General features: G+C 33.5%; 1 protein-coding gene across 1 annotated transcript in view; it reads left to right on the forward strand.

The window, feature by feature from the left end:
- Window positions 1-668: 668 nt before the first annotated feature.
- Window positions 669-12,465, forward strand: part of LOC105618459 (protein slowmo) — a 23,796-nt gene continuing 11,999 nt past the window's right edge. Inside the window, exons 1-3 of the mRNA XM_012199995.1 lie at window positions 669-700; window positions 1,184-1,352; window positions 8,526-8,612. Coding sequence (XP_012055385.1) covers window positions 669-700; window positions 1,184-1,352; window positions 8,526-8,612 — 288 coding nt within the window. The remainder of the gene's footprint in view (window positions 701-1,183; window positions 1,353-8,525; window positions 8,613-12,465) is intronic.

The following is a 12,465-nucleotide window of genomic DNA, read 5'->3' on the forward strand; positions in this document are numbered from 1 at the left end:
TCTCTAAAATATTAAATTGAAAATTAGAGTCTGAAAACCAACTCGTTCTCTAAAGGTTAAGTTAAAATTGTTATCATTCTCTCTAACCTAAGATTGAACGATTAAAAGTAGCCTCTATTCAAATAACACGCAATATTACAATGACGTCAAATTAATATAAAATTCAGTGAAACGTCAAGTCTCAATCAAGATGATATATATCATGTTAATATCGATTATTACTTAGATAATCTATTAATCAATAATCCATACATTCATAATTTGTCGGTAAAATTAATATTTAATTAATTATTCAACTACTATCACAATCTCAAGTATTTACTTATTCGCGGGACTTCATAATGTTGAACTTGATATGTTATAATACGATGCGGAATATAAACGATACGTTTGATCACGTTTGATATTGGCGCGCCATATGCAATCAACCAATGACGTTGGACATTAAATGCAAACAACTAACTATTGGCTTGACGCTGTTATCGGGGGGGGCAAATAGAGTACATTGTCGTCACGAAAGCGATCATTTCCACTTACATCACACATCTTCAAAGACGGCTCGACGAACGGAGGACGCCCGATATCGTGACAGCCTATTCCGCTCACGTGTCGCACGTTAAATTACGGTGCCCATCCTACATGCAGTCGTTCGCCCTATTCATAACGCTATGAAAATCTGGACGTCGGAGCATACCTTTGAGTGAGTTTAAAATGTGGCTCTACAGGATAAGTACTTCGCTGTATATTATGCTACTTGATACAATTGTCCTCATATAATTCGTCAGGTATCCAAAATTTTCAGATTTTGTAACGTGTAAAGATCGTAATGCAACACACGTCCTCGTTACACAATCTTTATACTTCTACAGTCTTAAAAGTGAATTTCTTATCGACAACGTAACCTAGTAATGAATGTGGGTTATCTCCAAAATGTAAAGAGCTTTCAGGAGCTAATCTGGTTTTATCTATTCTTTTCAAAAATTCGCGAATATTTTGTGCTCAAAAAGAAGATTAAGACAGCCCGTTTATATCTGTTATAGCTGACTTGACTTAACCTAAATTTAAGAAGCATTTTCTCTTTTCACTTTCTCCTAACTAGAGGATAATTTCGTCGAATAAATTTTTAGGAATTGTATTGACGCGATTCTTCTTTGATAATAAGGACAATAATTTTATTTTGCAGTCATCCTTGGGAGACAGTAGCGCAGGCTGCATGGAGAAAGTATCCCAATCCTATGGTGCCTTCGGTTATTGGAGCGGATGTCATCGACAGAGAAGTGGTCAATGGTGTTCTCCATACCCACAGACTCGTCGTTTCTACCCAATGGGGCTTTCCTAAATGGACGCAAGCAGTATGTCTTATAATTTTCCCACGTGCTGTCACATTGGCGCGCGTTCAATATCGCTTTAGACTTTAGCATACCTAGGTCTAACCTTACCTCCAACTCTAACCTTTAATCAGTACCATCCGTATTGCAGTCGCGAAATAAATAATTGGAAATTTTTTATTTTTACAAATAATATTAGAGTAAATTATATAGCGAAGTTATTTTCGTATAACAAATTTTTATAACATAATATTTATATAATATAGAAAATATATGAGAATATAAATTTTTTTTTTTAAATATTAAATATTTTTTTATATAAAATTGTAAGAAATATTTTTTGTTATATAATATTTGAGGATACATTTTTTGCTATTTTTTTAATTAGATTTCAATAATTTAATTTATTTCGATGTCGTTCGTAACATTCTTCGAACTACTATTGTCGACCCTGACAACAGTAAAGACGCGAACACGATGTCACTACCAGTAGTTACATGTAGCTATCACGTGTCTTTTTACGAAATATTATCTAGAGAAATATTATCAAGTGGATATATCAAGCCAGTATTATGTATACTTCTAATCATGTATAGTTCTAAAAAAGTTTGCTTCATAACCGAAGTATCTTCTATAGACGCAGATAATATTTCGTTTGATGTATGACAAATTTTTCAATGAGCGTTTTAATTGACTGTAGAAATAGAGAAGTTCTCAAGTTTTTAGAAATCCTGAATTTTTTAATCAATCAATACATTTGAAAACTTTATCATACGACAAATGAAATATTAGCCTACGATTAATGTAGAATACAGAAAATGCTATAGTGTTTCATAAAATCAATAATGTGAAAGACATTATGCTTTCTAATTATGATCTAAATTACGATCTTTTAATTATACTGTCTTAATTATCTTTGATTCAAAGATTTATCTTGTCTTTTTAAAAAACACAGTTTTCGAGCTAATTGAGAGGCTAATTATTGAGAGTTACTTTCGTAATTTATTTAGAAGTATTTTTATCTCACAATAATTATATATTTTCATAACGGATTGAATTTCGAATGGACTTAATTGATAGTGAGGACAATAAAAGTTCATTTGTATATCTCATGTTTTATCAATGTAGATATTATACATTCAAAATCCAAAATAGAACAAATTTACTATTAAAAAACATTTTTGTTGTAATTTAATCCGTAATTACTTGGATTCAATCATGCTAGTTAACAATTAACAAGGAAAGAATATATCCTAATTACACAATTTGTGTAATTAGATCATAAAAAGAATCTGTTTGTGACGGAAAATTACATTAATGCTTATTTCCACATGTTATAATTGCTAAAGATTAAAGGTTATCAAAACTTTCATGGATGAATTTTATTAATGAAATTGTCTTGGTAACCTTTAATCTTTAGGTAACACAGGATGTTCGTTTTAATTAATACATTAAAATATCTCGAAAATGAGACTGAAAAGAATTTCAGAAAGGTTTCGAGGAGGACACTACTATTTTGGTCATGTTTTTTTTTAATTGGAGACGCCAAAAAGATATAAAGATCCTCTTTTTTTTAAATGGAATTATTTTTTACATAATTTTTTTACATAACATGATTCCTCTAATTATTCTACATATAAAAATATTAAGATAGAGATATAAAAAATAGTTTTCGAGTTATTTTATACATTATTCTAACATATATTAATATGAAATATTAAATATCTTGTAAACTATTCATTTTTAATAATTATATCTTAATAACTATCTTTATACACAGAATAATGAGATGAATGAATTGATAAAAGAAAACACATAGTTTATTAAAAAATTATGCATTTTGCAATAAGCAACTAACTTTTTATCTAACATTTTCATCAGAAATTTATTTTTTTCAATCACATACACACATGTCTCATATATATGTCTCATTCTCGATACTTCGAGATACTTCAGTGCGTCAAATAAAAGACTGTATAAAACGGGCCTAAGTATCAGCCGCGCTATTATAAAGAACATTCCAGCATGTTGTTCAGTATAGTAATGTAATCACATGGGCACCGACCTGCTACAAGGTCGCCGCTTAAATCGACTTTACTGGTTGAAATACACAGAGTGAGCGGATGGTAACTTCGCGAGAGAGAACTTATCGACAGCTTTTTTTAATTAATATAAAGGAATGAAATAAAAACATGAATTTTAGCATTAGCTATTCTTTGCTTCTTTTGTATTATGTATATGAATTTTACTTTTATTTTTATTTTTCTTTGAATCGCATTGCGTCTTTATTTTTTCTCAGACATAAGATTGTGAATGAAAATGTGTCTGTATAGATCTGCAGGATGTAAATACTTGTAATTGTTCGCAGCTTATCAAACTTGAATCATAATTCTCTAACGATGATTGCGAATCATAACTGTGGAACTTATCTACAACTCAGTTTATCGATTTTTTTCGGCGCACTCTCACGGCGTGCCGATAAAACTGTTTCATTTACGTACAAATTCTTCAGAATGACCTTCTCGAAACCTTTGTGACTCGATGTCGCTGCCAGTAACGCTTGAATAAATTATTGACTTGCAATTACTTAAAGACCTTTACAATTTATTTTTTTTTTCTTCACGCGTAAAGTCACGTAACTATTGCTATAAACTTGAACTAATGCTACATACGAAGAAAATAACTTACAATGAATAGTTTTAGATTTTATCAATTGGTTTCTTTTTGAAATAAATATGTTTATTTGTATTTTTTAATATATAAATTTCTTATTTCTTAATTTCTGTTTTCTTACTAAAACAATTCCAAAATAAATGTCTTAAAAAAATTTAAATTTTAAAACGCCACCTATTTCTGTGTGTGCCTTTGAATTAAGATAATTTAGATAATACGCGTTGTCTAGAAAATCTCTTTAGATACCTTTTAGACATGTATGTCTTTATGACGTCTTTATGACGTCTTTTAGACATGTGTGTTGTCTGGGAAGCTTCAGAAAATAAAGGATATCTAATATTATTTGTATATTTTTAGAATGTCTAGTTTTAACGTGAAAAAGATTAGTATATTTATGTTTATCCTTGAAATTTCTCGATATTTTGATGAGAAGATGAACTTCAAACGCAGCGAAAGATATTATATTTGATTCGTTATTTATGATTCGGCAATTAATTGATGTTTGATTTTAATGAAATCTTGTGAGAAAAGTTGTTTTAACATGACATATAAAGATATTTTAGATGTAATGTAAAAATGTAAATATTTAGTAATTTACGATGAATTTTATTTCATATTATATGTATAACTTGACTCTTATTATTATTAGATTTATATTGAATGTATTGAATGTATAAATGTTTTATATGGAGACTCTTTTTTTGAAAAACTTGGTCAATTAATTCCTATCATTTTATATAGGTATCTTAATAGAGTATTAATGCTACATAATAATTTCTTAGAGAAACGACATCGTTGTAGAGATTTTCTATTTCTGTTATTCGTAAAAAAGTTGAATGATATTGCACTTTGATGTGTAATTTTATCGGTTGGCACAGCTTTTTCACGGTCGTTCGCACAGTAAAATTGACGTTGCACTGATCTCCGGCAAGCGACAAGAAATCAATCTATGAAGCAACGTAACAGAATCATTCACCTCTTTTGCCCGTGGCATGTCGGCAAAAACCTCATGCTATTCACTACCCCAGTCTAGCAATCTCCGTCGCGGCAATGCGGAGACCCGGAAATTCGAAACTTTCGACAAACATGCGCAAAAAGAAGGTGCCGGGGACTCGGGGAATTGCAAAACAACATCCGCACTAACATCAACTTTCATAATGAGTACGCTCAATGTTACGCCATTTGGCAATCGTCCAGCCAGACGCGTCTGCCTTTTGGAATACTCGGGCAACTCTCTGTTCTCCCGGATTCCCAATCCTTTGCTATCCCACGGTGCCTTCGCCGGAATACTGGAGATTCCGGGGCGTCGAATCCCTTTCGGCTCGGCGAATCGCTTCCTCTCGTCAGATTTTCTATAAGCTCGGCCATTTCTCTGGGCCGTTTCGTTGTGCAACTGCTCGTTCGAGTGGCTCGACTCATAGTATCACATATAAGCTGTTCAAGGAATGGTGGAGCTAAAGAGATTGTCCAATACATGGCCGACGATAAGAGTTCGTATGAGAGACTTATTTTACGAAAAGATCTAAAAGCCTATCAAAATAATTGACGAGATTAATGAGGAGTTTCATCTTTATATGTCCTGTTTCTTGTAACATTATTCATTGTTAAAAGTTACATAATAATTAAAGATTAACAATATAAAGATTATACAAGGTATATAAGGAATCAAATTTAAAACTTATAAAACATGGAAATTCTGATAAAAAATATAATACTTTGTAATTAATTAAACAAAAATAGATATATATACAATTTTAAATTTGATTCCTATATGCTCTGTATATTGCTTCTTTATATTGTTTTTGAAATTAAGAGTCCTTTGTTCTTATCAATTTTTAAAGATTAACAATTAAAAATTAGGATAAAGCTGTCGACTTTTTGAATAATATGGAAAACAAATACAATTTAAATTAAAACATTGTAAAAAGAGAGCATCAACATTCAAGTCGTTTAAAAGTTTTGAAGTGAAATACATACATGTAGTATATATTACATGTAGTATATATTAGTGAAATATATATATGTACACAAATATATATATGTATCGAGCAAATGAGGATCGAATATGATAGTTTTATTGATATTCTGTATACAATTGCCGCAGAAACTTGCAGTATTTAGGTACGCTAGAAACTATTTAACGAGTACGAAGTACGAAGGACCATTTTGGCCGCAACACTTTCGTCGACACCATTTTTAACGTTACACCCTCGATGCTACACTCATGCTATCCGAGTAATTAGCGGATGCACTCGACAACGAAACGCTCTGGAAAAAAAGTACGCGAGAAAAGTTCACTTATCGCGTCCGTTTGCGCGAAATGCTTAAATTGGTGGTAGAGAGTTCGTATAAGCAGGCCGGTTTATTCGAGCGACTAATTAGAATATGCATAATTAATCGGCGAGGAACAATAATTAAAGTGTACTTAGCGTGCCAGTCTAATTAGCGTCTTTCTAATTACCTAATTACTCATGCTAATTTGTTATTAATATCGCGTCGCCACGGAAACTTACGGAGAGTGGCGTTATATTTCTTTTCAGGCGGAATAGACAACTCAAAAATTGTTGACATATTTAAGCCTGAGATACACTAAAAAACATAACTAAAGAACAGGGAATAAGATTTTTCAATTTATCAGAAACTGAGATAAAGCGAGATAATTTGAAAGATTAATAGAAATTTTCAAGTTGTATAAAAGATTGAAGTCGTATTCAATTAAATATATAAAATATACATTATTGTACCAAAAAACTACTATTGTAACTATATTATTGCAACAAAAAAATTTTTGTTAATTTATCCAAATTATCCCGCTTTACCTCATAATTTACCTTACATAATTTTCGTATACAAAAAAATGCATACTACATCTAAAAATTATTTGTTTCAAATATTTCAAAAGATCATACATTCACAAATTCATCACAAGCATCAAATTTATTCAAAATATATTTTGAGAGAGAAAGTTTAATATTTAAAGATTCAATTAAAACATTAAATTAAAACAAATTCGATTTGCTTATTATATAAAATCGTTTTTTCGAGTTAATTCTTGTTTTGAATATATATTAAATTTTTTAAAAATTTGTACTAAGTATATTTTAAGATTATTATCAAGAAAATATTTTTTGTTAAAAATAAGTGTTACTTAAAAGAAAGAAAGTAAATTGAGTGATTACCTTTTTTCACAATAGAATAGTATCTTTCTGTGTGATAAATTGAAATTTAATAATTCTGATAAGAGAGTTGAAATCTGTCCATATTTCTTTTTTTACCTATGCTTTTCAATCGTGTCTCAGTTTAATACTTTTGATTACTTAATTATTTATCGCCGATTATTTCTAACGATTGTCGGTAGATGCAAGCGACTGTCGAAGCGTTAAACTGTACTACCAACGTGTGTAAAAAATTTCAATACGAGATAAAATTGATTGATTGATCGTTTGTCATTAGGATGACTCTTATTTTTATTTGACAATATTTTATGATTAATCCCTTTCGGCCCAGTGTCTTTTCGTGAAAAAGTGTCAGTTCGTTATGATTGATGATTTTTTATAGGCTTGCAGTTTTATCGAGATCGAGGACTCAGATATATTTTTTTACAACGATTAAATAAACGGTATCATAAATTTAGGGTGTTTGTTATGCTTTCCACGCGACTGTGAGAACAGAATAATGCAAACGTCCGCTATAGGTGGTTAAATTAATTACCGCGCGCACCTTCTGACGTAGAACCAATTAATAATCGCTTATCGCTTTCTATAGAGTCCAACGCTATTCGTGTAAATGTTGCTTTGTTTGTTTAATTCGCCTTGTGTACGTATAACATGCTGATATGAGTACATAGTGTATTTTCATAAAGGCCCGTTGTTACTTTCCTGATTGAACGTGAATGTTACTATAATTTCTGAAAATAATCTTATTAATCTTATTAATACTATTGTACTTGTAATATATCAATAATAGTCGATGAAATAATTGAATAATTATAATACATCTGTAATCATAATGTAATGTAATGAGAAATGTTTTTATTTGATGGATTATTGAACCATATAGAATGACATGTTATTGAAAGCAACAATATATTGTCATACATTAATTCTCAGTTAATTTTACTTAATCTATTACATCATTATTAGTCATATTACATTATGATAAATATTGATGAATTACGATTTTATTGCATTTCTTTTTTCGCTCTGCTGAGCACGCTATGTGAAAAGTCGTGAAATCGAGCCAAAGTAGCTCTCAAAGACTGAAACATGCCATTGAAGTTTGGAAGGCTTTATCATTAAATTCAACGCGGAAAGTTTGAAATCGGAAGTGCTTGTCTATAGTACTTCCGAGATTTTTATCGGTGACCGAATCGGTTTTTAGCAGTTTGCCAGCCAATTCTCACTATATTTAAATGATTCGAAATTTTTTTTTGACAAAAAGGAAAGGAAGGAGGAAAGGAAAGGACTTTTACGTTCTTACTGCCAAGGCTTATCATGCGAACATACGTTTCTTTTATTTTTACAGTTAATCGGCTACGCGAACTTGTGTTATGCCAGCGAGCGCAGCGAGGTCGATCCTGTGAATAAACAAATGATCCTCAGGACGCATAATGTAAGTATTTGTTCTTTGTTCAAAAATGGACTAAGAAACCGTTATACTTTTTCGTGCATTATACAATTTATGAGAAATTTTTAGATCACGAAATAATATAGTTGTATATTTTTTTAAATGAATATGGCATCGATGTGACGTTTGATTGTTGTACTCATAAGAAAGATTTCTCAGCGTATATAATTGATATAAAAATAGTTTTAAATATTTTATGTTAAAAGAATGGCTTAGATTGCAAAAATGAAAATTTTCTCTCGCATAAACCGCTGTCTCATTGTGTGACGTGACAGCATTCACACGCTGTCCACAAAAACGATATTTCTAAACGTAATCCAATATCTCCGATCATATTTCCGGTATGCATAGACTAACGTAGATCCGAAATATCCATCAGCAGTGTGCTTGCTTCACTTAATTAGAATTGTATATATCTGTCACGTGGATTTAATTGAATTTTTTAATGGAGAACTTTTATCGGGGAAGAGATGCTTTCTCTGCAAATTTATTCGTAATTGCGTATTCGATACGAATACGTCGCGACATTTGGATTCAATTGCAATTCTAAAATTAGATGCGGAATAGCATCATATGCTGAAATGACTTTCTGGTAGCATTGGTATTCGATTTCGCAACTTGGTCTTAAGATGTTATATATTAGATATTAAACACGAGAAACACGTGCGAAAAAATATTGAGAATTTGACCAGGCTTGTATTGTAATTGCATAATTATTGTTGCTGGAAAGATATTAGATATTACTGATTATTTTTATTTTTAATATTTTTTAAAGTTAATTTGAATTTTGAAATTAGCGAGCGTAAGTGATAATATTAACAATTTTATCGTAGACGTGTATACTACCAGAAATAATATTCATCTCGGCGGTCGGTTATCAACGGAAGCGTCGCGTCGAAACGCATCGACGGTCGCATCGCGCATAGTTCCTCGTTTCTGCGATAACGAAGTGAGAATTTTTGGGCGATTTTTCGACCATAACGAAATTGCGAATGCATCGCGGTCCCTGTTGCGAAATGGCACTTTAATAAAGTGTCGTCCGGAAAGAAAGAGAGAACGCTGAGCGGTTGCTCCATTAGCGCGTAATAAAAGCATTCTTCCCGCAATGCTGTTTCTCTTTACATATTTCGATGGTAAAATGATGAAAATGTTATGAATAAATGGACTGCATTTTGTAATGGTTTAAAATTATTGCGCCAATTTATTGTTTTCTGGTTACGTGTATTACGTGAATCATTAATGCCTAAATTACATATGATTTTTATGTATGTATTATATCATGCATAACGGGAAAATTGCATTTTATTGTTTCTCCAATTTATTTCTTTCAAAGCTTTAGGAAAAAGAAACTGCGAGAAAATAGTTACAGATTTTTCAACATGTTCTTTCAGTTAATTCATTATGTTAAACTAAAATTTAGGCATAATACAATGAAAATCATAATTTTAATATATATATATATATATATACATAATAGACAAAATTACTTTTCTCATTACTTTTTTTTTTCATATCTCGTGGATAGTTAAAAAGTTTGTCGAGGCGAATTGCTATTCTTGGCTCGCTTTGTAACGGGCAAGTTTGTCAAATTGCGTTGAAGTTTTTCATGCCGCGCTCGTGCCTGGAAAAGTCACTTGGAAATTTAATATTTTTCAATACCCCCTCGTATAATACGCGGATTACAATAAAAAAAAAAGTTCACGACGTTCATCTCAACGCAGTTCGTACATGCAACACGTCTCAGATAGAGATGCGCCGACGCAAAATCACCGGATTTTTTTCCGAGCCGCTATCAGAAAACGATTTTCGAGCCCTGATTTACATAACATCCGTTCCAAGGAGTATGCATAGTAAAGACCCTCAGGAAAAGTATCTAGCTGCAAGCTCGAAGAGATCGACGCGTCTGAAAGCGGGAAAGAAGGGAGGGGGAGAGATGAGAAGAGTGAACGGTGTTGAAGGGAGAGGGAGCTGATGCACGCCACCACCGCATCCAGAAGGTTGGATATGATAGGTTATTGATGCGCACATTACCGGGGGGGTTGCATAGCTCGGGGAGCTTCTCGGCGCGGGGTATATCAGGTAGGGTGTCAGGGAAACGGCGGTGGGATATGGCATGCCAAGGGAGGTAAAAGGGGTGGGGGACGCGGCATTGGCCGCGTCGCGGCTCTCCCATTCGCGTCGAAGATCATCCCCCGTCGACGGAAAAGAGACCAAGAGAAACGGCATGGGATGGTAGATGCATTACTGCATTACTGGTATGATGAACGATCCGCAGGTGGCTTAAAGCAAAAGGAGGAGAAACCTTCCCTTCTCACGTCTATAGGTGGAGGAACTGTTATGTCGACCTTTTATATCTATCGAGATTCCGTATGTATCCACGTGAGTACATTATGTACCCGAACGATCGTATTCGCACGCTCCGATTCTGGTTAATTCGTACGAGAGGATGCTTTTGCAAGCGAGGGGTAATCGGCGCTTGAGCGATGCACTCACGCGGATAGCTGATGGGATGACTGAATAGGATGATCGAATGAGAGTAAATCGCCTTGCGAAGGTCGGCATAGCAATTCCATTAGCTATATGCATGATACTTTAACGGGCAATTCATTGTTCGTAATGCCTATCGATGACTGATGATAAGAGTACGATGAATTATATATTCCATTGATACGAAGAGAAACAGAAGTAGAAATACTAGAAGTAGAGGTATAGATGGCGGTCGTTTACGTAAAGTGGCTAATAGATTCGCCATTTTTTGATATTTATGTAGCGAAGTAGAACGGCGGACCGCGTTATTTCTCTGAACCCAGACACACATCGGGACATAAAGGGTGATGCATTAAATTGCATAAAAGCGGCAACAGTGTACCGCTATTGTGCCGCGTGCAAACCGATACAGCGGGCAAAGACAAATCGTGGAGCGTCTAAAGTATTAATGCGGAAAGCCGTATACAACGCAGGGGGATGTAGTCGCGTATGATCGATTCCGTTTCGAATACGAAGGTGAATACCGCAGACATCGTGCCACCGCAATAAATTCGCCTTTATCCGCTCATCGATCGTTTCACGGGGTGCAATCTTGCCACCTTTATTCACACCGATATGCGTCACGTATAATATACGCACGACCGTCCCATGGATGTAAGACAGTGAAATACGTTATCGTGCACACATTACGCGAAGTATTTAACAATTGTGAAATGAGAAAGGAAGTTGATTTAAGGAAAATTCCGGCGTGCACGTTACGTCACTAGAGAAATGCTGCGAGCAGCACGCTGCAGTTGATGCCGCGAATGAGACCGTCTCTTGCTACATTTCGACTCCATCTTCCTTGCGAGAGAATCATCTTTCTTGTTCGTGCTATCTTCCTCAACGAGAAACGTCTCCGCAATTAAGCTTGCGGTCGAATTCCTTGGAATGTACTTGTTCATTTGCCAGCGTGTCTCCAAGATTTCTGTTGTATGCAACGCACCGCATGCTTTGAGGAGTTAAATTCACGTTAAAATAAACACTAGGAAACACAAGGAAACTTTCCTGGAGAACACCAGTTGTATCTCTGTAGAAAATACATATTTTAGGGAATAATGTATATTTACATTGTGTGATATCACAAATTTATCATATAACACATGCTCGTTATTTATTCTTTTGCTACATTTTTCTACAGATTACAATTTAAAATATGATTTTAAATTTTATTTGTGCAGTAGAGAAGTGTGTGTGTGTGTGTGTGTGTGTGTGTGTGTGTGTGTGTGTGTGTGTGTGTGTGTGTGTGTGTGTGTGTGTGTGTGTGTGTGTGTGTGTGTGTGTGTGTGTGTGTGTGTGTGTGTGTGTGTGT

This window comes from Atta cephalotes (genome assembly GCF_000143395.1).
Source record: "Atta cephalotes unplaced genomic scaffold scaffold00017, whole genome shotgun sequence".
Taxonomy (NCBI): domain Eukaryota; kingdom Metazoa; phylum Arthropoda; class Insecta; order Hymenoptera; family Formicidae; genus Atta; species Atta cephalotes.